General features: G+C 38.8%; 1 protein-coding gene across 1 annotated transcript in view; it reads right to left on the bottom strand.

Moving 5' to 3' along the window:
- LOC150078514 (serine/threonine-protein kinase STK11-like) overlaps positions 1-27,968 on the bottom strand; it is a 272,273-nt gene that overhangs the window by 25,365 nt on the left and 218,940 nt on the right. Inside the window, exon 7 of the mRNA XM_090385158.1 lies at positions 27,644-27,816. Coding sequence (XP_090241284.1) covers positions 27,644-27,816 — 173 coding nt within the window. The remainder of the gene's footprint in view (positions 1-27,643; positions 27,817-27,968) is intronic.

Below are 27,968 nucleotides of genomic sequence, written 5' to 3'. Positions count from 1 at the left end.
GTGGTGACGGGCTCGAACCCCGGTCTAATCAAGAAGCGTGTGCTACGCACTGCTGCTCCTTCCCACCTGGCTACGGAAGTGCTTTTCTATTTAAGGGTATCCCATCCCTGTAGAAGCAATCTCTCCTGTTAACAAGTACAGTCCAGGCTGAAAAAAATTCTACCCCTTGAGCCTTGCACAATCTTTCCAGGGCCGAATTGATCGACAAGGCTCTCATCATATACTCCCTCCTATCGTGTCTGGGCAGAATTGCAGACACTTTCAAATTCAACCCTATTTCACGGCTTTTTTTCAACAGTGACCTGTACTTGTTAAGCAATTCTGCCGGTCTCCTACTCTTGATATCGTTAGTGCCAACGTGTACAACTATATCACCTTTTGTGCCCTTAAAAGATGATATCTGCTTAAAAGATGATAAATTTTAGGATATGGGTACACATGGTAAGAATATACCCAGATCCTTGCCATAACATGGCCTTGACAATGCCCCCCCCCCATACACACTACTCGGACTCCCTCCAGTCACAATTTGGCAGAGTAGAGGCAGCAAGATTATACACTAGCTGATCCAGAAGTCTCCTAGAGAGTTACCAACAGGTTCGGTATAGTGTACTAACTAGCGATCTGCCCACGAACACTGTTTTAGAGCTGTACTATTGAAATGTAAGGAAGTTTTGATCTCGCTGTGGTGTCTGTTTGTTTGTTTGTTATTTGGTTTTTAGGAGCATTAGCAACTAAGGCCATATTGCTCCGGGATATGCGGTGGTCATTCCCTGACCTTTGCGGTGGTCATTCCCTGACCTTTCCGCATCCTCTGTATTTGGTGGTGACGGGCTCGAACCCCGGTCTAATCAAGAAGCGTGTGCTACGCACTGCTGCTCCTTCCCACCTGGCTACTGAGGCACCCACTGTGGTGTCCATCATAACTGAAAAAACATCAATCATACTGCAAGATGACTGATGTCTTGGGGGAGGGTTGATCGGAACTTAGCTCTGGATACAATGATGCAGTAATAAAGAATATGGATGCAAAAAATAAATTTGATTTCATATATGTGGATTCTGGGAAAGCTTTTGATACTGTTGCATATAAAAGACTGTTGTACAAATTAGAGCATTGTGGCATTAAGTACAAGTTACTGCTATGGATAACAGGATGGTTGAGTGTTTGTTGTTGTTTGTTATTTGGTTTTTAGGAGCATTAGCAACTAAGGCCATATTGCTCCAGGGATATGCGGTGGTTATTTCCTGACCTTTCCGCATCCTCTGTATTTGGTGGTCAAGGGTTCGAACCCCGGTCTAATCAAGAAGCATGTGCTACGCACTGCTGGATGGTTAAGTGGGAGAAGACAGTGGTTATCAATGGACACTACTCTTCATGGAATAATGTTATTAGTGGAGTCCCACAGGGTTCTGTGCAGGAGCCATTGTTGTTTTTTGTATTTATTAATGATACTGATGAAGGTTATATCAGGTTTAATGTCTTAAGTTTGGAGATGATACAAAGGTTGACAGAGTGGTTAATGACATTAATGCTACTGCAACAGCATATAGAAATATTCAGCAGATGGACTGAGAAATGGCAATTGAAGTTTAACATTAACAAATTTCGGGTAGGGTACTGCATAGGGATAGCTCTAATCCATAACTGAGTGATCATGCGTGAGGGTACAGCTTTGAGTGACTAAAGTTCAAGCCCAATTGACTACTAAATATGTTGCTGTCTCATGTATTCTCTATCTTGTGAACTCTTCTGACTGTGGGGTCATCCCAGAGCATAAACAGATTTATTTTTTAATCCAAAAGTAATGTACCAACTGTGTGGTACTACAGTCAGGGCAGTGGAAAATGAAAAGGAAGTGGAGGTAATTGTGCACAGTGTGATATGAAGTTCTGTAAGCAGTGCAGACAGGCCAACTTATGGGGGTTTTGTCAATGGTATTCAGGAAATTTGCTAGTAGGGATAAGGAAGTGATTATCCTATTGTATAAGGCAGTGGTCAAGCCACATCTTGAGTACTGCACAGGTCTGGAGCTGCTAGAGCTGCTAGAATGAGTACGCAGAAGGGCAATGAAATTGGTGAGGTGAATGAAGGGGTACTTTTACCAAGAAAGGCTTCAGTTTTGCAAATTGCAGTGTCTGTAGAATAGGCACCTGTTAGGTGATCTGATTGAGGTAGTTATGTTTTGCCCCAGGGGCTCACATTTGGTGAGTATGGCTTGGCACACCCAAGGTTCTGGGCTGAATATCATCATTCCTGATTTCTCTCTCTTTACATATATATTTTTGGTAGGTGCAGCATAAGCCTCAGGCTTCCTTGCACCATATGGATAATAATAATAATGATGATGTCTTTGAATGACTTGAGCAAGCTCTGGGCTGATGAGATTTTTCCTCTTGCTCATACTGTGCACATAAGTGAGCTTAAATTCAAATTGAAGAAGGATAGTTGTAGAATAGATGTGTTGAAGTTGTCCTTCAGCCAACAGGTGGTTGATTGCTGGAACAAGTTTCCATCCATTATTGTGGAAGTAGATAGTTTGAATAAATTCAAGGAAAAAATAGACAAACTATCGGAGAGGATGAGTAGGTGAAATGGAATTTCTTTTTTTTTTTTTATTCATGCTGTATAAGCTTGCTTTCTTTCATCATTTGTCATTACTAATACTAATACTAAAATTCAAATAAACAATGCTTAAATTATTTCCTACATACTCACGAGTAACTGTGTAAAAACAGCTAACTGTGTTAGTTAAACATGATTTATCCTTAACAAAACTGTTGTGTATCCTTCAGGAAATTCTTTTTCCATGTAAATGTATCTGTATTGCACTCTTTGCCTTTAGGATTTTCCCTACCACTGAATTCACACTGACTAGTCTGTAGTTAACCACTTCACTCTTATAACTGCCTTGACAAATGCATTAACTGGGTAGATATCTCACAGAGAGCGAATACAATTGAATTATGGTATACCTTTAAAACATCAATCACAGAAGACTTGAATGCTTAAATACCATTAAAAAAATACTCCACGAGGAAGATTCCAAGTTGGATGAATAAGGAAATTGCCAGATTACTTGAGCAAAAAAATACGGCATGTAAAAGTTACAGATTACAGAGCATTAAAAAGGGCAAGCCTATAAAGCTACAAATTGATCTGTAATAGTTGCTGTTATTATTTGGTTTTTAGGAGCATTAGCAACTAAGGCCAAATTGCTCTGGGGATATGCGGTGGTCATTCCCTGACCTTTCCGCATCCTCCGTATTTGGTGGGCATGGGCTCAAAACCCGGTCTAATCAAGAAACGTGTGCTATGCACTGCTGCTCCTGCCCACTTGGCTACGGAGGCACCAATCTGTAATAGTGCCATAGAAAAGGTTAGGCTAGCAAAGGCAGTTTACAAGAAATTGCTAGCAAAGAGAGCAAACAATGGGGATAAGGAATTCTTTGCATATATAAATGCAAAGAAAAGAAGGACAAGCCAGATTGGACCCTAATGTAGTAGATGTGGGATAGTATTAGATACCCCAGCTGAAGTTGCAGATGAACTCAACAGTTACTTTGCATCAATATTTACAGAAGAAAAACCCTTTGTATCAATGAGAAATTATGGGAGTGATTGAAAAAAATGAAATTAATGATGTTGAAATTACACATGTTTATTTAATGAAAAAACTTTTGGACCTACAGGTCAGTAAGGCTCCTAGCATTGATGGCATATATCCTATAATCTTGAGGGAGGCAGCAAGTGAGTGCACTGAACCGTTGGGGCTAATCATGAGCGCATCACTGGACTTAGGAGTGATTCCGTTGGATTGGAAAAGTGCCAATGTACCTCCAATACATAAGGGTGGATCTAAGAGTGAAGTGGGAAATTATCAGCTTGTCAGTCTAACTTCAGTAGTAGGGGAAATCATGGAGACAGTGATCAAGGGTGGAATTCAGGATATTTAGATAGAAATGGAATTCTGAAGGATACTCATCATGGTTTTGTAAAGGGAAAATCATGTTTAACTAATCTGGTTAGCTATTTTGACAGGGTCACTCAAGAGCTGGATTTAGGGAATAATTTTGAGTTTATTTGGATTATTATTTTATAAAGCTTTTAGCTTATAAAATGGTTATTTTATAAGCTGGAACAGGTTGGAATTACAGGAAAAATCCTTAGATGTATAGCTGGATGGCTTCAGGGCAGGTGGCAAGGATCAGTATTAGGACCACTGTTGATTTTGATTTTCATAAATAACATTGATGAAGGGATAGAGGGCGTGATGTCTAAATTTGCAGATGATGTAAAGATTGGTAATGTAGTTAATGATGGCTGCCAAGCTGAGCTTCTTCACAGTGACCTGTATAGACTTCAGGGATGGTCAGAAAAATGGCAGCTCTGCTTTAATCCAGCAAGTGTAAGGGGAACAGTAACTCCACCTGGGGAACAGTAACCCCAAAATAACAAACACTTTGTGGAGTTGAAGTGAAGCCAGTAGTGGAGGAAAAGGACTTGGGTGTTACGATACAGTCAGACATGAAGTTCTCCAAGCATTGTAGACAAGTTGCAAGGAAGGCCCATGATGTCCTATTGATGATTTATCGAACAATTGCTAGTAGAGATAAGGACTTCATAATCCCATTAAATAAAGCTATTGTTAGACCACACTTGAAATACTGTGTTCAAGTATGGTGAATGTACCTAAGAAAAGACAGCTTCTTGAAAGGATCCAAAGATGGGTAACTCACCTGGTGAGATTGGTAAAAGGGCGTCCATATGAGGAAAGACTTCGAATATGTGAATTGCAGAGCTTGGAAACTGGGCACCATACAGGAGACTTGATTGAGGTGTTTAAGGATCTGAGAGGCATAAGCAAAATGAAAGAGGATAAAATTTTCACAGTTATAAATGATTCTAGAACAAGGGGCCATAATTTCAAGTTACAGGGAGAGATGCTTAGACTGGATTGCTGGAAGTTTTATTTTAGCCAGCGAGTTATAAATTACAGGAATAAGTTATCTACATGGGTGGTAGAGGCTGACAGTTTGGGGAAATTCAAAGGTCACATACTGGAGGAGGGAAAAGCATAGGTTGTCTATTTCCTGTTCTCTTATTAATTATTTATTTCTTTTTAAATTTTCTTCTTATTATTATTATTTATATATATTTTTTTATTATTATTATTTATTTTGTTTATTTATTTATTTATTTTTTGGCTGGTGCAGCATAAGCCATAGGCTTACTTGCACCATGTGGCCATTGCTAATACTATTTTCAAGAGTGCTTTAAAACAGGATTATCCAATGTTTTCTTACAGGAAGAAAGTGTCTCTCAGGAGTCGGTACTGAGTCCTACTCTGTAATTAGCAAGCACAGTGGACACAATGGTTGATGATTTCAGCATCTCGTGCCACTCCTAAAACATGAGGATGGTAAACAGACAGCTACAATGTGTGCCCATGAGCTATAAAGTTAGATCATGGGTGCAAGCAAATGGATTCAAATTATCCCCTCATAAAACACACGTCCATTTCTGTCATTAAAGTAATCTCCACCCAGAGATCCTGAATTGACACTGGAACCAATTCCATTACACTACGGTATTAATTTTTAGGAACCATATAATTACAAATTGACCTTCCTGTAACACATTAAACAGGTCAGAACTGCATGCCTGAAAAAGCTAAACTTTCTGAGAGTCCTGTCATCTATCGAGTGGAAAGCTGATCGTCACTCTGCTTCAATTATACAGAACTCTAATCACATTCAAGCTCAACAAATATATAACTCAGCAAGACCCGGTGCTCTTTGTTGGCTTGATCTGTTTCACCACAGTGCTGTACACATCTCTTTGTGAACCTTTTGCATCTGCCATTTATGCTGAATTAGCCTTTATGCTGAAGCATACAAACGTCCATTCTTGCTTAGGAGGCAACTAATAGTGCATTATGTGGCAAAAATACATTCTCTACCTGAATATCCAAACTGGCCAATATTTTTTTATGTACATCGTGCATAAAGAAGATACAGTATCAAGACTGCCCCTCAATCAGTTGACCTTTAAGAATACAAATCCAATATTTATCAGTAAGGCTAAATTTGGCACTTAAAGTTGCAACCACACCAAAGGTTCATCCTCCACTGTGGAGCTTGACTCCACCACAGTGCAAATTTAAATTATAGAAATGGAAGAAAAATCTCCTTTCCAAAGAGAATACAGGCAGTTCCCAGTTTTACGAGTTTTTTTTTCTAGTATCAAATATCAGCAAAATTGAAAATATGAACATTAATTGCAAAAAAATGAATGCTAAACAGTCATAAATACTGCATTTCAAAACACGCCCAGGCTATACAATACAGTGCACTTATATCTATCATATGTCTCATTCGTTCATCTGACATTCATTTAGGCCTAAACCTTGAACAATATTTCTTAGTTGGTATGTAAAGCCTATAGCTTCCAAGATTAATTCTTTGAATGCTTCCCATTTTGAATTTGCTGTTGGTAACATCATCAGTTGGTCCCACTGTATAGAATTTAAATACTGTCTCAGACCATCGTAGTCGCCTTTATGAAAGCAATAACCCTTCCCTTTACCCCTGATGGTAGTTACCTCTTTGAGTAAATCCCACTTTAGCACACTGTGATCACTGCCACCTAGTGGTTTCTTTATCTGCAGATTCTTAATGAAGAATCACTACTGATAATCAAATCAAGAGTATTACTCCCTCTAGTTGCCTCCCGAACATGCTGATGTAGAAAACAATCATCCAATAAATCCACAAAAGTATTGCTAGTGTGTGAGTGACCAACCCACAAATTCCAGTCAATATCTGAGAAATTAAAATCCCCCATTATAAGACTCTCTGATTTACTGGCCCACTCTATTTCCTTGTACAGTTTGTTATTATACTCATCAGAATCATTAGGCCTATAGCATGCTCCTACTCTCAATTTTGATCTCCCAATGCTTATGTCACCTGGCTTCACTTTCTTGGATTTTATGTGTTTCTTAACTAATAGCATAACCCCTCCTCCCTTCCTATCCTTTCTGTAGACGTTGTACTCCTCAAATTCCAGTTCTGCATTCCTGTGTGACACCATGTCTCTGATATCCCAACAATATCAGCCTTTGATGCTTTGAGCAATACCTCAAATTCATCACATTTATTTACCAAACTCCTAGCATTGGTGTACACGCAAGTATACATGCAAGAATCACTTTCACCTCTGCCAGTGGCTACTGTTAATCTATTAGTCCTTGTATCCCCCCAAGCTAGCAGTTTTCCGACCCACCTAACACTGCCTCATTGACAGAACCACATGAGCTCAGAGCTGTCCAGGGTGTATTGCTGATGGCACAAACATTTTTTTGCACCCCTTTTTAATGAAAATAAAAGTTATATAATTTTTAGAACTAATTTTCATTTACAATTAGCATTTATATGGATAAAATTTGAGTTTTATGTTTTAATTATTACTCATTAAAATGTTTGCTGGAAATAAACTGAACCATAAATTAAAATATACTGTTTTTATATTAGTAAATATTAAACAGTTACAACATTATAAAATGTAATAAATATTTATACGTACAAATAGAAAAAAATATATATATAATAATTGCCATGCCACCTTTTAGATTTTGCCACTGTAGTGAAGTACACCATTTGCACCACTGGGTTGGCATGGCTCTGAATGAACTGCCCTAGCACCTGGTGTACACTGCTCAGAAAACTTTGTTTCAGACTGGTGCTTACTGACTATTCAATTAACCCAGGTGATTAACCACCCTGCCAACTTTTTTATCATATGCAAACTTTGATTTTAAACGACATGTCTTCATCAGTATCATAAATAAATATTAAAAACAATAAAGAGGCCAGCACTGAATCCCGAGGGACTGCACTAATAACATTTATCCAAGAATAGCAATGCCCATTAATGACCACTGTCTGCCTTCTGCCGCTCAAATATCCCTTTATAAAACAGTAACTTGCATCTATAGCTACACTGCTCTAATTTGTCTTTCATGTGGAACAGGATCAAATGCTTTGCTGAATCTAAATCTAAATACAGGTGACCCCCGCTTAATGCTGATCATTCGTTCCGGAAAAACAGAGCGCTAAGTGAATCCGCGCTAAGCGAGCGCCGCTTTCCCATAAGGTAACATATGTATTTATGAGCTGCAGTCGGTGCCATAGGATATTTCCTAATGAATAATAAACAGTAATGAAAAGATGCACAAATGTAGGTCAAAATATTTAATATTCAAATATTTGCACATATAAAATATTCTGCTTGCATACGTATAATTATGTGGTAACTACTTGTGTATCAAAAGTAAATTTAAAATTCCAATTAAAATAATGAATTTAATCATGAAAAATGTGTGGATTTTGAGTTGGACTTTGGCCCACTTCCAAATAAACTAAAAGGGGTATTAATTTTAAATCCCCCGCAGCGTTACAACCAACAATAAAGTCAACCGATCCTTCGCCGCTTTGAAACCTGGCATGTTTTTTTCTTCTTTCAATATGAAACTCCTTTTAGGCATTCGTTTCTACAAAAGTCCTGCTTCAGCTATGTTAAAAACTTGTTGAGAAGTATAACCCATAATACCCCTCTTCAATAATTTTAACAAGTTCTTTTTTGAAAGTTTCGGCTCCTTGATCTGCACTAGCGGCTTCTCCCTGGATTTTAAATCTATTCAACCAGCCCTTACCAGTTTTAAATGGTTCCACATTTTTTTTTTTTTTTTTTTTTAGGCGACTTTTCTTCAGATCATCATATTGGCTAATCTCTTTCTCTCTCTCTCTCTCTTTTTTTAATATTTAACTTAATTCAATTCTGCATTGGAATATAATCTTCAATAAAATTAGTCTTCCATTTCAATCCTAATAGCGGGCCTAGTCCTATAGAATAGAATAGAATCTTTAATTGCAGCAATGATAGACATACAATTAGTCCCGTCACGGCATGGTGGTGCCAGGGGTTTACAAAACATATTTACAAAAGATACATGAGAAAGTTGCTTGCAGTGGAACAGCTATCTTTCCCGCTGCAAAAATTAATTCTTTATTTTTTTATAATTGTTCTTACAGTTAAAGTTGCAAGTCCTAAATTATGGCACACATCCGTTTGTCGTTGACCGAAATCGATTTGCTTCAAAACGTCTAATTTAATTTTCAAATTCAGTCTTTTTCTTACATTTATAGTCTTCGTACTGCGCCCAGACGTTGTTGCTTTTTCATTCCTATCAGTCATTATTAGCTCTTCGAAAATGTAACTGCGTTGGTTGAATTAATTATGATACAATGTTCAAGTAAACTTTCCGTTACGCACGATGTCTAATACTCTACTGAGTGATGACTAGACTTCAGATAAATGCATATAACGCAAATATTACAAGCAATATACTTGATCATTTTTTAAAATGTTGATCTAGGAACTACGTAACAAGTCACTGTACTGAAACTAAATTAGCGTGCAAGAAAATTTCACTGAGCGTGGGAAAATTTCTCAAGTCGGCGTGGGAAACGTTTTAATGCTGTTTTGCTATTCATTTTCAAGCTAATCGACTCCATCAAATGAAACGATTTTGTTAATATGTCAAAAATGTAATCTGTAAAAGAGCGTTATAGTGATCTGCGACAGCGTTATAGTCAGATACGGGTTATAATATAAGAACAGCGTTATAGCGAATCAGCGTATAGCGAACCACGTTATAACGGGGGCCTGCTGTATACAATTTCAGAATTATTGTTTGCCTCCAGTTCCTTTGTTACTACTTCATAGTATCCAATCAGAATTTTAAGACACTATCTTCCTGTAATGAACTGGTGATTAGCATTAGCAGAGGCATATGATGCAAGAAAGCAAACTTATACATCATCGACAAAAAAAAAAAAAAAACAACTTCCCATTTCACCCATCCACTGCCTCGAAATGTTTGTCTAGTTCTGCCTTGAATTTATTTAAGCTGTCAACTTCTATGACAGATCGAAGTTTGTTCCAGCAATTAACCACCCACTGACTAAAGGCAAATTTCTGCACATCTATTCTACAACTGTCTTTCCTCAATTTGAATTTATGTCCCCTCATCAGCATTGAGCATGATAAACCATTCAAGGCCTTATACACTCCAATCAGATCACCTCGCAGGTGCCTAGTCTCCAGACACTGTAATTTGCAAAACTCAAGCCTTTCTTCGTAAAAGCAGCCCTTTGTTCCATTCATTAATCTTGTTGCCCATCTCTGCTCGTTCCAGCAGCTCTACATACTTCCTAAAATGAGGCCTCCAGACCTGTATATAGTACTCAAGATGTGGCCTGACCATTGCCTTATACAAGGAGATAATCATCTCCTTTTCCCTGCTAAAAAAATTCCTATACATCATTGACAAGACACCATGAGCTACTCTTGGAGTTCGTCTGCACTGCTCAGAAAATTTCATATCCGACTGCACAATTACCCCAGGTCCTTTCATTCTCTACCACCCTCAGTGTAGTACCACACAGTTGATATGTTACTCTGGGGTTACTGCTACCCATATGCAGTACTTTACATTTGTCAATGTTAAACTTCAGTTACCACCTCTCAGCCCATCTGCTCAACTTTTCTAGATCGTTGCAGCAGTGTACTGTCATTGGTGTCATTAATAACTCTGGCAACCTTCGTATCATCTGCAAACCTGGACATTAAGCTTGATATACCATCATCAATATCATTTATAAATACAGAAAACAACAATGGACCCAACACTGAACCTTGATGGACTCCACTAATAATATTTGTCCACAAAGAGCAGTGTCCATTGATTACCACTCTCTGTCTTCTCCCACTCAACCATCCCTTTATCCATAGCAGAAATTTGCCCCCAGTGCCACACCACTCCAATTTATGCAGCAGCCTTCCATGTGCAACAGTATCAAAAGCTTTCCTAAGATCCAAGTATATGATATCAAAATTATTCTTTACATCCAGTTCCTTTGTGACCACATCATAGTAACCAATCAAATTGGTCAGACAAGACTTCCCCTTAATAAACCTATGCTGTGTCTGAACTATATTCACCATATCCTCACTAGAATTTGTTTCCCAAACAACTCCTCAATTTCTTGCAAGTCAAAGAGACTATTTCGACTATTTTAAATTCAAATTTAATAGTTTCAGCTACTGCTCCTCTAACCTCATTACTTGTCTTAAGTTAACAATTTTTTGATGTTCTTAAAATAATTACATTTGAATCCAATTTCTTAGGAGTGATTGATTTGAAACGACCATTACAAATAATCTCACCAAATAAAGGTGTTTCTACCACCAGGACCATGTACTTACTCTATCTGTCTTTCCTGAACTTTTAATACTGTTACCATGCTCATATTCCACTGTACTTGGGGTTACAGCAGAAAATGTTTGCACAAATTTATCTAGCAAACTCACTCTCTTGTTACCCTCTAAATTAACTTCTTTCAATTTCTCTTATCAATAAGAGTCATTGCCTCATTGAAAGCAGTGAGTGGAATCTGATTGGCAGATGCTGCTCACTGCTTTCCCCGCCCACTTGCCTCTAAAGCTACACTTGTAACATGCCAAAAATATCGTAATACATCGAAGTCTAAAAATAAAGATAAAGAGAAACAGCAATACGGAATTAAAATAAGCAAAAATAATTTAAAATTTTCAAAAATAACTACGTTTTTTGCTTAAATCCCTCCCGAAGTTGCGTAAAAACTACTGCTGTTTTTAAATAGGGAACTCAATTTCCTCTATAAATAGTAAGGTGGGGGGGGAGTTAAACACCTTAACTAAGACTGACGATAGTGAAGGCATTCACAATAATCACCCAATCACAGAACTTGACCATACAATATCTCTGTTTAAGATCAAGCCCACTCCGCAGCAACAACTTGTACCTAAGATCTAGAGTTTAGCCAGATGATCCGGCATGCTTCTTTAACCAGTGCCTCCATTATTTTCCCCGAAACAGAAGTTAAACTGAGAGGACTTGTGTCACCTTTTGATCTCCTTTGTGAATTAGGAATATATTTGCACATCTCCAGTACATGAGATCCTCCCATGAATCCAAGGATACCCTTATAATCATTGCCTGCTGACTTCAGCTGCTGCCTCCGTTAATAAAACTGGATAGATCCAGTCCATCCCAAGTGCCTTCCTTACGTTTAACTTCAGCAATTTCTCCTCCATTTTGCTTTCAGTTATAACAAAATCATTTAACTTCCTGTTAGAGTTTGATAAGCGTCTGCCCTCACTTCCCTACAGAATTCCTCATGTGTGAATGTAGAGGCAAATACTCAGTTTGTCAGCTACCTGAGCAGAATCCTCAAACATCAAACCATCAATATCAAGTGGGCCAATCTAATTCATCCCCTTCCTTCTATAGCTTAAATAAGTAAAGAAGTCTTTACTGATTTTCTTTGCATCCTTTGCCAAAGATTTTCTGTAATCTGCCTTTGCCTGTCTAACGTCCTTTGTGACTTGATTACAGACTATCTTATATTTACCATAAGCATCTGTGTCTTCTGATAATTTATGTGTCCCATGCATTTTTGATTCTCTGCCACAAATCTCATTAGTTCATCTGACATCCATTTAGGCCTAAACCTTGAACAGTATTTCTTAGCTGGTATGAAGGTGACTATGGTGGTCTTGGACAGTTTTTAAATTCTATACAGTGGGACCAATTAATGATGTTACTAACAGCAAATTCTAAATGGGAAGCATTCATGGAATTAACGTTGTAAGCTATTAGGCTTTTCAACTAACTAAGAGATACTATTCAAGGATAGGCCTAAATGGATGTCAGTTGAAATAATGAGACTCATGGCAGAGAAGAAAACTGCATGGGATGCATAAAAATTATCAGGTGATATAGAAGCCTATGGTGCATATTAGCATTAGTAAACACATATGATGCAAAAAAGCAAGTTTAGACAGCATGAGCAAAAAAAAAAAAAACTTTCACACATCCATTCACTCTAAAGGTTTGTCCAGTTCTTCCCCAAATTTATATAAGCTATCAACGTCCACAACCACAGATGGGCAATCAACATCCGCTGGCTAAAAGCAAATTTCTGCACATCTATTCTACAACTGTCTTTTTTTCAATTTGAGTTTATGCCCCCCTCAGGTTCGTTAATCTGAATAAGAGGAAGACTCCCATCAGCATTGAGTCTGCTCAACCAATTCAAGGCCTTATACACCTCAATCACATTATCTCACTGGTGCCTAGTCTCCACAAGCTGTAATTTGCAGAACTTAAGCCTTTCTTGGTAACAGAACTCCTTCATTCCCCCTCACCACACTTGTTGCCCTTCTCTGTACTCAATGTGATAATTACCTCCTCGCATCTAAATCATTTTTGCTATGTGAAGAAATATTTGGTAATAAGATTGATTGATGGTCATTGCATTCATACCATTGACAAACATATTCTTCAGGGAGTTGCATTACTACTGGTAATGCAACTCTGAAGAATTGAGATTCAGCAAAAAAGCAAGGTCACAAAATTAATCAGTTTTAAATTTTGCATTTATTATTTCAAATAAAAATTACTATATTGCAAATTGGATTCCGTTTTTAACTGAATAATCTTGTACAAAATATTTTAAAAAGTGACCATTTTTAGAAAAGAATGTAAGAAACAGCTCCAAATTTTGTTGAAATTAATAACGCTGTATAACTCAAATTAAGCTTCATTATATGCAAGTGGTTTCTACATGAATGCTCTTATGTCAATTACAAAAGTAGTACATTCTTAATCCATTTACAAACTCCACCCTCCTTCCCTCTGTTGAAACTAAACATTTGGTTATCAGTTTTTTTTTTTTTTTTTTTTTAATTTTCTCAGACAAAGCTTAGCTCTGAAGTATTGTATGGCCTACAAAAATAACAGGTCATAACTTGTCATGACTTCTTAAGATCACACTTAATATGCATCCATAAAGATGAAAAGCAAACTTGCCTGTTTTTGTAAACAGCTTCGCCATCTATAAACACCTATAAACCACAGACTCATGAAATGGGTAGTTTAAATACATTTAAATTCTTAAGGTGAGTGACACTAATGTTCCTCTCTTGTTAGAACAAAAACTCAATCGATTTTAATGTCATTTTGAACAATCACACCAATAAACTTTAAAAAAGTGCTTCTGCCTTACATAATGATGAATACGAGGCTATCTTTAAAAAAAATCAACTCAGTTTATGTAGAGCAGATAACAATCAAAAATGAGATTTGAAAAACTATGGATTTTCAAAAACAGCTGTCATCCTTGCAGAACAAACTAGAGCTCATGCTTACTAATCAAGGCTTACTAGTGCACCACCAGTTGCAAGGACTAAAATCACAACAGCTCCTAGCGATCAAAAGGAAAAAATGAGCTAGCAGATTACCTACACCCAAACCTCATGCTTCAAGCTCTAACCGTTCAACCAGTCATCAGACCAGCTCACCTATCTCACAATTTAACCTGATACCAAATTCACAATGTAGTGAAGTGTCTGACAAGTCAGGCGGCATTGCAAACTTTAAGGTAAACGGACTGCGGTCCCAAGATGCCTCCACACAAAGAGAAGATCGTGACAATGTGAATCTCAAAAAAGCACAATGCAACCAGCCAAACCGGATCGGTCCTCAAAAGCAACCAGTCATCACCCATTTGAGGGAGAGGCAACCAGAGAGGGTAATACTCTTGATCTGGTTATCAGCAGTGATCATTTGTGTATTAAGAATTTGCAGATAAAGGAGTGGGTAGTGGTTGGTGGAACAGACTTCCATTCCTTGTTGTGGAAGTTGATAGCCTAAATAAATTTAAGGCTCAGCTGGACAGGTATTTCGGAAGAACGGAGGGATGAAGTGGAAGGGTTTTTTTTTTTTTGGCTGATGCTGCATAAGCTTGCTTTCTTGTATCATATGCCTCTATGCTAATGCTAACTACTAGGCAGCAGTGATCACAGTGTACTGATGTGGGATTTATTTAAAGATATTATTCCCATCAGGAGTAAAGGAAAGGGTTTTTGCTTCCATAAAGGTGAGTACAGTGGTCTCAGAGAGTTTTTAAATTTTGTACAGTGGGATCAACTGATGATGATGATGTTACCAACAGAAAATTCTAAGTGGGAAGCATTCAAGGAATTAATCGGTGAAGCTACTAAAAGTTTCATACCTATTAAGAAATATTGTTCAAGGTTTAGACCTAAATGGTTATCAAATGAACTAATAAGACTCTTGACAGAGAAGAAAAATGCATGGGATGCATATAAATTATCAGGTGACACAGGAAGCCTATGGCAGATATAAGCTAGTCTGTAATCAAGTCACAAAGGAGGTTAGGCAGGCGAAGGCAGATTACGAGAAATCTTTGGCAAAGGATGCTCAGAAAAACAGCAAGGATTTCTTTACTTACATAAACTCTAAATGGAAGGGGATGAATCTGATTGGTCCACATGATATCGATGGTCCGACTGTTGATGATCCTGCTCAGACAGCAAACAAACAATGAGTATTTTGCATCTACATTCACACATGAGTTATTAAGGTTTGAAAATGCCAAAAGGTTATCAAATTTTAGCATGGTACATAAATGATTTTGTAATAACTGAGAGCAAAGTGGAGGAGAAATTGTTGAAGTTAAACATAAGAACAGCACCTGGGGTGGATGGGATCTATCCAGTTATATTAAAGGAGGCGGCAAAGGAAGTAAGCAAACCCTTAGCCAAAATTATGAGAGCATCCTTGGACTCAGGGGAGGTCCCCACGGACTGGAGATGTGCAAATGTATCCCCAATTCACAAAGGGGGATCGAAGTGTGACATGAGTTAGTTTAACTTCTGTTCCGGGTAAAATAATGGAGTCACTGGTTCAAGATGCATTGCAAGATCATCTAGACAAGACTGCAGCAATAATTCAGACACAGCATGGGTTTGTTAAAGGAAAGTCTTGTCTGACAAATTTGATTGGTTATTATGATGTGGTTACAAAGGAACTGGATGCAAAAAATAATTTTAATATCATATACTTGGATTTCAGGAAAGATTTTGACACTGTTGCACATGGAAGACTACCGTACAAATTGGAGCAGAATGGTATTAAGGATAAATTGCTACAATGGATAAAAGGATGGTTGAGTGGGAGAAGACAGAGTGTGGTAATCAATGGGTACTGCTCTTTGTGGACTAATGTTATTAGTGGAGTCCCACAGGCTTCGGTGTTGGGTCCACTGTTGTTTTGTATATTTATCAATGATATTGATGAAGGTATATCAGGCTAAGTGTTGAAGTTTGCAGATGATACAAAGGTTGGCAGGGTTGTTAATGACAGTAATGCAGTGTGCTACTGCAACAGGATCTAGAAAATTTGGGCAGATTGGCTGAGAAGTGGCAACTGAAGTTTATCCTTGACAAATGCAAAGTACTGCATATGGGTAGAAGTAACCCCAGAGAAATGTACCAACTATGTGGTACTACACTTAAGGTGGTAGAAAATAAAAAAGACCTGGGAGTAATTGTGAAGTCAAATATGAAGTTTTCTGAGCAATGCAGACATGCTGCCAGGGCATGGGGTTTTGTCAATGATATATAGGAATTTTGCTAGCAGGGAAAAGGAGGTGATTGTCCCTCTGTATAAGGCAATGGTCAGGCCATACCTTGAGTATTGCCTACAGGTCTGGAGGCCTCATTTTAGGAAGGATGTAGATTTGCTTGAACGTGTACAGAGAAGGGCAAAAAGATTGGTGAGGGGAATGAAGGGATCCTCTGACCAAGAGAGGCTTAAGTATTAGTATTAGCATTAGTAGAGGCATACGATGCAAGAAAGCAAGCTTAATCAGTATCAGCCAAAAAAAAAAAAAAAAAAAAAAAAAAAACCAGTCCCATTTCACCCCGCCGTTCGTTCGAAATACCTGTCCAGTTGAGCTTTAAATTTGTTTAGGCTATCAACTTCAACAACAAGTGATGGAAGTCGGTTCCACCAACCAACCACCCGCTGGCCAAAGGCAAATTTCCGCACATCTATCCGACATCCATCCTTCCTCAATTTGAATTTATGCCCTCTGAGGTGATTATTCTGAGCAAGATGAAGAATCCCATTGGCATTGAGCATGCTCAAACCATTCAAAGCCTTATACACCTCTATCAGATCACCTCGCCGGTGCCTAGTCTCCAGACTCTGTAATTTGCAAAACTTAAGCCTTTCTTCGTAAGAGCAACCCTTTGTTCCATTCACTAATCTTGTTGCCCTTCTCTGTACCCGTTCCAGCAGCTCTACATCCTTCTTGAAATGAGGCCTCCAGACCTGTATACAGTACTCAAGATGTGGCCTAACCATTGCCTTATACAAGGGAATAATCACCTCCTTATCCCTGCTAGAAAAATTCCTGTATAAAATTCCTCCAGCCACTGCAAGTTCTTCAAATTGCAGTGGCTGGAGACTAGGCACCAGCGAGGTGATCTGATTGAGGTGTATAAGGCCTTTAATGGGTTGAGCACGCTGAATTCTGACGGAATTCTTCCACTTGTTCAGATTACGAACCTAAGGGGGCATAAATTCAAATTAAGGAAAGACAGATGTAGAAGATGTGTGAAAATTTGCCATTAGCCTGCGGGTGGTTAATTGCTAGAACAAACTTCCATCTGTCGTTGTGGAAGTTGATAGGTTAAATAAATTTAAAGAGGAACTGGACAAACATTTAGAGAGAATTGTTTTGTAATTTTTTTTTTTTTTGGCTGATGCTGCATAAGCTCATACACTTGCTTTCCTGCATCACATGCCACCACTACTACTACTAACCGGGAAGCAATAAATACACTTGTGAGTGGGATGCCAGAGCTACCCAGACATCACACCAGCCAGCCTGAATCCTGTCCCTAAGATCACAAGGGAAGGGACATTGATACTGTTCACCTTTGCAGGAGAACCTGCTAGCTGAGTGATCCTGAGTGGGCCATCCCAGAAGTACCTGACTTGTTGAAGCAGGAGCCAAAAGAGATGTGTTGAAGTTGAACCCCTCAACCACTTGAATCCCCTCTCTGAGTTTTGACAGATCACAGCACATGGCAAACATGTTGGATTCCTACAATATTAGTCTGGACCTAGGCAGTGGGCATTACATACAAGTGATGCTAATCTGAAGGACCAGTAGTGTCACTGAAAAGTCCCTTCACCATGTAGTGGTGCTCACGTCGAGGGGATTTTTAAACAGAAGGGAACATCCTCACTTTCTTCACAGAAGGGAATGTCGAGGGGATTATCAAACAGAAGGGAACATCCTCACTTTCTTCACAGAAGGGAATGTCGAGGGGATTATCAAACAGAAGGGAACATCTTCACTTTCTTCACAGAAGGGAAGGTAAGATCACCAATTTCAAGATCACCAATAATCAAGTCACAAATGAATGAACAATTTTTTAGGGATGGGGAAGCCAGAGGTGAGTCAAATAGTGAAAGGGCGTTGAATGATTTTGTGATAACTGAGATTAAAGTGGAAGAGAAATTGTTGAAACTAAACTTAAAAAAAGGTTCCTGGGGTGGATGGGATTTATCCAGTTACATTAAAGGATGCAGCAAACAAGGTAAGCAAAGATTTAGCCACAATTATGAGGGCATCCTTGGATTCAGGGGTGGTCCCTATGGACTGAAGAAGTGAAATGTATCCCCAATTCACAAAGGGGAATCAGAAAAAGAAATTAGTAATTACAGACCTGTTAGCTCTGTTCAAAGAAAAATAATGGTATCACTGGTTAAAGAAGTAATGAAACACCACCTAGACAGGAATGCAGTTATAGTGCAGTCACAGTAAGGATTTGTTATGGGGCAATCATGTAAGAACTAGATAATCAAGTAAGAACTAGATAATCTAGATAAACAAAGAACAACTAGAGCTTAACTTCTGTTCAAGGAGAAATAATGGAGTAATTGGTTAAAGTAGCAAAACCAGGACCATCATTATACTGTAGGCACAGCATCAATTTGTTACTGCATCAAAATATCTGATTGGATACTATGATGCATAACAAAAGACCTGGATGCAAAAAAAAAAATAAATAAAAATAATTTTGATATCATATACTTTGATTTCAATAAAGCTTTTGATACTATTGTAAATAATGCTGTATAAACTGGAGCAATATGGTATTAAGGGCAAGTTGCTGCTATGGATAAAGTAATGGTTGAGTAGGAGAAGATAGAGAATGGTTACCAATGGACACCAGTCTTCCTGGGCTAATGATATTATTAGAATCCCCCAGGGTGCAGTGCTGTGTCCATTGTTAATTTATATATTTATTCATGATATTGATGAAGGTATATCAGGATCTTTACTCGGCCTTGTAATTGCATAAAAGTATCGGTAAGGGAATCCACGTATTTGCAACTCCGCTGAATGAGAAGTTCTTTAGCCATATTTAGCCGCTTGATTGAATATTTTTTTACATTGAATTATTTCTGTAAGTAGCTTATAGACGTAGTAAGGATCGTTAGTTTATTCTGAATTGAGACAGCGAGATTTGAAAGTTAATTAATACTTAAGTGTCCGTAGATTACCGTTCGTAACTTTCCTGCCTTTGTGATACGAAAGTTATATACCGTACTAGATAGCGTTATTTGAACTTCATTAGCAGTTAAATTGTACTTTTAATAAATACATATAACAACTTAGATTACAAACGTAATATAATTAATTATATTTAACATAATTAATAACATAACATAATTAATTAATAGAATCATGACTCAACAAGAGCAGGAAAGCAAAAGGCTCAAGCTAATGGAAGTGCTGTGGCTCAGAGTAGAACTGAGGGGGCAGTTGTCCTCTGACTCACAGCCTTATAAAATGCACTGTTTGCTTCATGTTTGCAGAGTAATCGGGTACAGGACATGATACTGCCATGGGGGATGTCTTTGTGTGTGCGCGAGATGCAAGGAGTGTATCGATATCAGGCAACAACTCAGCATTCTTGGGGGCTTATATGAGAGCTTGAAGGACAGGGTGGATGCCCTCGAAGAAACTAAATTGAGGGGCCCATCAAGCTCTCAGCTGCCCACATCAACGCCAGAGCTTGCACTTGGGCATCACGTGACACAGAGGCAACCCCCAAGGCAGAATGCGCTGGTTCCGAAGGAACTAGTAGTTGTTGGTGACTCTATTGTCAGGGAAACGGGGAACATGCTTTGTAAAAAGGATAGGTGGAAAAGGACCAGGGTATGTCTGCCAGGGGCAAAGGTTGATGACGTTGTAGAGCGACTATCATCTTTTAAGGGCACAAAAGGTGATATAGTTGTACACGTTGGCACTAATGATATTAAGAGTAGGAGACCGGCAGAATTACTTAACAAGTACAGGTCACTGTTGAACAAAAGCCGAGAATTAGGGTTGAATTTGAAAGTGTCTGCAATTCTGCCCAGACACGATAGGAGGGAGTATATGATGAGAGCCTTGTCGATCAATTCGGCCCTGGAAAGATTGTGCAAGGCTCAAGGGGTAGAATTTTTTTCAGTCTGGACTGTACTTGTTAACAGGAGAGATTGCTTCTACAGGGATGGGATACACTTAAATAGAAAGGGTACAAGAATATTTGCTGATGCTATCGAGGCAGTGTTAGGTGGGTCGGAAAACTGCTAGCTTGGGGGGAGACAAAGACCAATAGATTGACAGTAGCCACTGGCAGAGGTGAAAGAGATTCTTGCACTGCTTCTATTAGAATGAGCAGAAGCCTGAAAAACAAGATGCATGATATTTCAGAGACTGCTGGGAGTCATTGCGGTACAAGTAAACACATGGGTTGTGTTAGGGTAGCTAAGAATAGAAACAGGTGCAGGTATACTTGCGTGTACACCAATGCTAGGAGTTTAGTAAATAAATTTGATGAATTTGAGGTATTGCTCAAAACATCAAAGGCAGATATTGTTGGGATATCAGAGACGTGGTGTCACACAGATATAAGGGATGCAGAACTGGAATTTGGGGAGTACAACGTCTACAGAAAGGATAGACAGGATAGGAAGGGGGGAGGGGTTATGCTATTAGTTAAGAAACACATAAAAACCAAGGAATTGAAGCCAGTCGACATCGCTGGACAGTGCAGTGTTGAGTCAGTTTGGTGTGACATAAGCATTGGGAGATCAAAATTGAGAGTAGGAGTGTGCTATAGGCCTAATGACTCTGATGAGTATAATAAGAAACTGTACAGAGATATAGAGTGGGCCAGTAAATCAGAGAGTCTTATAATGGGAGATTTTAATTTCCCAGATATTGACTGGAATTTGGGGGCTGGTCACTCACACACTAGCAGGGCTTTTGTGGATTTATTGGATGATTGTTTTCTACATCAGCATGTTCGGGAGACAACTAGAGGGAGTAATACTCTTGATTTGATTATCAGCAGTGATTCTTCATGCATTAAGAATCTGCAGATAAATGAACCACTAGGTGGCAGTGATCACAGTGTGCTGAAGTGGGATTTACTCAAAGAGGTAACTACCATTAGGGGTAAAGGGAAGGGTTATTGCTTCCGTAAAGGCGACTACGATGGACTGAGACAGTATTTAAATTCTATACAGTGGGACCAACTGATGATGTTACCAACAGCAAATTCAAAATGGGAAGCATTCAAAGAATTAATCTTGGAAGCTACTAGGCTTTACATACCAACTAAGAAATATTGTTCAAGGTTTAGGCCAAAATGGATGTCAGATGAACTAATGAGGCATATGGCAGAGAAGAAAAATGCATGGGATACTTAAAAATTAACACATGACACAGAAGCCTATGATAGATACAAGTTGATATGCAACCAAGTTACAAAGGAGATTAGGCAGGCGAAGGCAGATTACGAGAAATCCTTGGCAAGGGATGCAAAGAAAAACAGCAAAGAGTTCTTTACTTATGTAAACTCTAGAAGGAAGGGGATGAATCAGATTGGTCCACTTGATATTGATGGGTCAACTGTTGATGGCCCTGCTCAGGTAGCTAACAAACTAAATGAATATTTTGCATCGACATTCACACATGAGGAGTTATTCAGCGAGGGGAATGCCAGAGGTGTATTCAACTCTAGCAGTAAGGTACAAAATCTTGAAATAACTGGGAATAAAGTGGAGGAGAAACTGTTGAAGATAAACACAAGAAAGGCACCCCGGGGTGGATGGGATCTATCCAGTTATATTAAAGGAGGCAGCAAAGGAAGTAAGCAAAACCTTAGCCATAATTATGAGAGCTTCCTTGGACTCAGGGGAGGTACCCATAGACTGGAAATGTGCAAATGTGACCCCAATTCACAAAGGAGGATCAAAGGCTGACACAAGTAATTATAGACCTGTGAGCTTAACTTCCGTTCCAGGAAAATTAATGGAGGCACTGGTTAAAGAAGCACTGCAGGATCATTTAGACAAGACTTCAGTTATAGCTCGGACACAGCATGGTTTTGTTAAGGGGAAGTCTTGCCTGACCAATTTGATTGGATATTATGATGCAGTCACAAAAGAACTGGATGCAGGGAATAGCTTTGATATTATATACTTGGATCTTAGAAAGACTTTTGATACTGTTGCACATGGAAGACTGCTACACAAATTGGAGCAGTGTGACATTGGAGGCAAATTGGTGCTATGGATAAAGGGGTGGTTGAGGGGGAGAAGACAGAGAGTGGTAATCAATGGACACTGCTCGTCGTGGACTAATATTATTAGTGGAGTACCTCAGGGCTCAGTGTTGAGTCCATTATTGTTTTCTGTATTTATAAATGATATTGATGATGGTATATCAAGCTTAATGTCCAAGTTTGCAGACGATACAAAGGTTGGCAGGGTTGTCAAGGACACTGCTGACACTATGCTGCTGCAACAGGATCTGGAAAGGTTGAGCAGATGGGCTGAGAGGTGGCAAATGAAGTTTAACATTGACAAATGTAAAGTACTACACATGGGAAACAGCAACCCCAGAGCAACGTATCAACTCTGTTGTACTGCACTGACAGTGGTAGAGAATGAAAGGGACTTGGGGGTGGTTGTGCAGGCAGATATGAAGTTCTCTGAGCAGTGCGGAAGGGCTGCAAGAGTAGCTCATGGAGTATTGTCAATGATATACAGGAATTTTTTCCAGAAGGGATAAGTAGATGATTATTCCCTTGTATAAGGCAATGGTCAGGCCACACCTAGAGTACTGTATACAGGTCTGGAGGCCTCATTTCAAGAAGGATGTAGAGCTGCTGGAACGAGTACAGAGAAGGGCAACAAGATTAGTGAATGGAACAAACAGGTGCTCTTACGAAGAAAGGCTTAAGTTTTGCAAATTACAGTGTCTGGAGACTAGGCACCAGCGAGGTGATCTGATAGAGGTGTATAAAGCCTTGAATGGTTTGAGCATGCTCAATGCTGATGGGATTCTTCCTCTAGCTCAGAATAATCACCTGAGAGGGCATAAATTCAAATTGAGGAAAGACAGATGTAGGATAGACGTGCGGAAATTTGCCTTTAGCCAGCGAGTGGTTGGTTGGTGGAACAGACTCCCATCCCTTGTGGTGGAGGTTGATAGCCTAAATAAGTTTAAGGCTCAGCTGGACAGGTATTTTGAACGAACAGAGGGGTGAAGTGGAAGTGGGTTTTTTTTTTTTTTTTTTTTTTGGCTGATGCTGCATAAGCTTGCTTTCTTGCATCAAATGCCTCTACTAATGCTAATGCTAATGTCTCAGTTTGCAGATGATACAACAGTTGCCAGGATGGTTAATAATAGTGATCACTATAGGCAACTTCAACAAGATCTAGAAAAATTAGGCAGATGGACTGAGAAATGGCAGTTGAGGTTTGAAAAATGCAAGGTACCCAATATGGGTAGCAGTAATCCCAGATTAATACACCATGTGGTACTCTCAGGATAGTGGAAAATGAAAAAGACCTGGGTGTAATTGTGCAGTCAAATATGAAGTTCTCTGACAGTGCAGACAGGCTGCCAGGAAAGCTCACAGAGCTCTGTCATTGATATACACAAATTTTGCAGCAGGAATAGGCAGGAGATTATCCCTTTATATAAGGCAATGGTTAGGCCATATTTTGACTACTGTATACTGGTTTGGAAGGTTCCTCATTTTAGGAATTCTGTAGGTCTGTTGCAATGGGTGTATAGAAGAACAAAAAGATTGGTGAGGGGAATAAAAGGGTACTCTTATCAGGAAAGGCTTCAGTTTTGGAAATTGCAGAATCTTGTGACTAGGCAGTATTTAAGGCTGTGAATTCATTGAGTAAGCTCAATGCTGAATGAAATCCTTCCTCTTGCACAGAGCACGTGATGTGGCATAATTCAAATTGAGGAAGGATCACTGCAGAATGATATACACTGACCCGTCAAAACATTATGACCACCTACCTAATATGATGTTGGTCCTCCACGTGCAGCCAAAACAACTCGCACCCGGCGAAGCATGGATGCTACAAGATTTCTAAATGTGTCTTGTGGTATCTGGTACCAACATATAACCAACAGATCCTTTGACTTCCGTAAGGCCCATGGTTGAGACGCTCCAGATCGGAGTTGCTGTTCCAACACAAACCACAGACGCTCGATAGGATTGATGTCTGAGGAATTTGGAGGCCAGGGCAATACCTGGAAGTCTTCATGTTCCGCGAACCAGTCTCGAACAATCTGGGCAGTGTGGCATGGCGCATTATCCTGCTGAAAGACAGCACTGCCAGAGGGAAAGACCTTTGCCATGAAAGGGTGTACCTGGTCAGCAATAATGTTTAGGTAGGTGGTAGAAGGTATCCGCAGAACATCGCCCAAAGCATGACACCGCCACGGGCTGGTTTTTGTCTCATGGTGCATCTAGGCGCTATTACTTCCCCAGGTAAATGACACAGATGTACCCGGCCATCCACATGGTACAACAGGAAACGTGATTCATCGGACTAGACGACCTTCTTCCAATAACTCAAGAGTTTCAATGCTTGTGTGCCCATTGTAGGCGCTGTCACCAGCGAACCGTTCTATGTACTGTGTGTTGTGAACACATTACTCCCATCACCAGCATTCCAATTACTGCTGAGTTGCACCACAGTTGCCCTTCTGTTGCCACGTACCATCTAAGAGAGCCTTTGCTCACCTCAAGCACTGATGAGCCATGGTCGTCCAATAACTCTTCTGACTCTTTTCAATTCTTTTGAAGTATATTCCTTCAATTGAACAATTAAAGTTTAATAAGCAACAGTAGTTTTCTGAGAGTAATTACTGTAGATGTTCAGTTCCTTGATAAAAAATACATCAAAGAAAAGTTAATTTTATAAATAGTATTTGCCATTTAAAATTTTTAAACCATTTCGTCCACAGATGGCAAAATAAAGTGTTAAATTACATTTCTTATATAAAAATGCTTCGTTAATAGGTTGTCTTTTAGTTATTGTGTATTCATGTGAAAAAATTTGGAAAAAAAGTTTAATCTTATTTTGCTTGCAGGTGTTAAAGTTGTTGCTAACAAACTGAATAGGTATTTTGCATCTACATTTCCACATGGGGAATTTAGAGAGGTGGATGCCAGAAGTTTATCAAACTCTAAGAGGAAGCTAAATGATTTTGTAATAACAGATACGAAAGTGGAAGAGAAAACGTTGAAGAGAAACATAAAAAAGCAGCTGGGATGGATGGGATCTATCCAATTATATTAAGGGAGGCAGCAAAGTAAGCAAACCCTTAGCAAAACTTATGTGATCATCTTTGGAGTCACGGGAGGTCCCTTGGAATTGAATTCACAAAGGGGGATCAAAAGGTGATGTAATTACAGACCTGTTAGCTCAACTTCTGTTCCAGGGAAAAACTTCTGTTAAAGAAGTGATGCAGGACTATTTGGACAGGAATGCAATTATTAAGAGGAGATCTTATTTGACAAATCTGATTCGATACTATAATGCAATAACAAAGGAGCTGGATGCAAAAAATAATTTTGATATCATATACTTGGATTTCAGGAAAGCTTTTGTTACTGTTGTGCATAAAAGACTGCTGTACAAATTAGGGCAGTGTGGCATTGAGAACAAGTTACTGCTGCATATAAAGGGATGATTGAGTGGGAGAAGACCGAGTTATCAATGAATACTGCTCTTTGTGGACTAATTTTATAACGAAGTCCCACAGGATTTGGTGCTGGGCCCATTGTTGTTTTCTGTATTTATTAATGATACTGATGAAGGTATATCAGGCTTAATGTCTAAGTTTGCAGATAATACAAAGGTTGGATGGGGGTTAATGACAGTAATGAAGATATAGTGCTTCAACAAAATCTAAGTAAAATTTGGCAGATGGGCTGAGAAGTGCCAACTGAAATTTAACATTGACAAATGGAAGGTACTGCACTTGTCAATGTTAAACTTTAGGGTAGTAGAAAGTGAAATGAGGGTAATTGTGCAGTGAGATATGAAGTTCTCCGAACAATGCAGACAGGCTGCCAGGACAGCTCAAGAGGTTTTATCAATAATGTACAGAAATTTTGTTAGCAGGAATAATCATGTGATTATACCATTGTATAAGGCAAAGGTCAAGCCACATCTTGAGTACTGCATACAGGTCTGGAGGCCTAATTTTAGGATGGATGTAGAGCCACTTGAATGAGTACCGAGCATGTTAAGAAAATTATTCAAGTTAGCAAAGGGGTGCTCTTACCAAGAAAGGCTTCAGTTTTGCAAATTGCAGCCTCTGGAGATTAGGTGCACGCACGCACGCACACACACACACACACACACACACTTGTGAAGTGATCTGATTGAGGTGTTTAAGGCTTTGAATGGCTTGAGCAAACTCAATGCTGACGGGATTCTTCCTCTTGCCCTGACTCTTCATATGAGCGAGCATAACTTCAAATTGAGGAAGGATGGTTGCAGAACAGATGTGTCTAAGTTTGCCTTCAGTCAATGGCTGGGTGATTGCTGGAACAGGCTTCCATCACAAGTTGTGGAAGTGGACAGTCTGAAGAAACTCAAGGAAGAACTAGACAAACTATTGCAGGGGATGGATAGGTTAAATTAACTGTGGTTTTTTTTTTTTTTGGCTGTTGCTATATGAGTCTACTTTTTTGCATTTGTCACTAATACTTATGCTCACCCATGTTATACTGAGGTTGCATTGTAATTAATACTACTGATTATAATAACAATATTCTGGCTCTTCTGGAGGAAAAAAACACATATTGGAAAATTAATCGAGACCCAACAAATTAAATCAGCAGAAAGAAGAGAAATCATCAAAACAAAATTAAAATCACTACTGAATCAAAACAAAAATAGACACAAAAACAGACAAAATCTTCCAGAGAATCCAGAAAGTCCAATGTTATTTAGATATTTAAAGGTTCATAAAGGAAATAACCAAGTCACGCATATAGTCAGCGGAAAGAACCATCCTGATCAGAAATTAGCAAGATCATTAGTTAAAATCTTTACTCCAACTCACTCACTCACACAAATAACCCTGAAAAATTCACATCTCTCGAACCACTTAGAAAAAGATTTAATTTTTTGTAGAAAATTCCATACAGACATTATAATAAAAGATGTGCTCTTTCAAAGGCAGAAAATATGTTTTTTGCTAAAAATACAAAAAACTCTCTCTCTCTCTCTCTCTCTCTCTTTCAATACAGTATTCTTGTACTCACCTTGAAGATCATGTTCCGTAATATATTCCTCTGACTCTTCTTCTCCTTCTTCCTTTCCATAGTGCAAATCTTGCAGATATGGAATGACAGTCATACCACGGAAGTCATCTCCACTGCCACGAGGAGGAATTACCACAAAATCTATAACCTGATGGTGTTTTTTCCTAACCCAACTAAAAGAGCAAATAAAAATTTTTATTAAAGATATATTGCTTATGGCAATGATCCAAGAATACTACACTGCTCAACAATATTAATAGAACAAAATGTTTTTCATTAATATTTTATTGTGAACAGTGTCACCACAGGTGAATATTTGATATTA

Source organism: Mastigoproctus giganteus, chromosome 11 (genome assembly GCF_048544385.1).
Source record: "Mastigoproctus giganteus isolate SK-2022 chromosome 11, ASM4854438v1, whole genome shotgun sequence".
Lineage (NCBI taxonomy): Eukaryota > Metazoa > Arthropoda > Arachnida > Uropygi > Thelyphonidae > Mastigoproctus > Mastigoproctus giganteus.
Note: the sequence above shows the minus strand (reverse complement) of the source record. Positions and strands in the feature narration are given on the sequence as shown.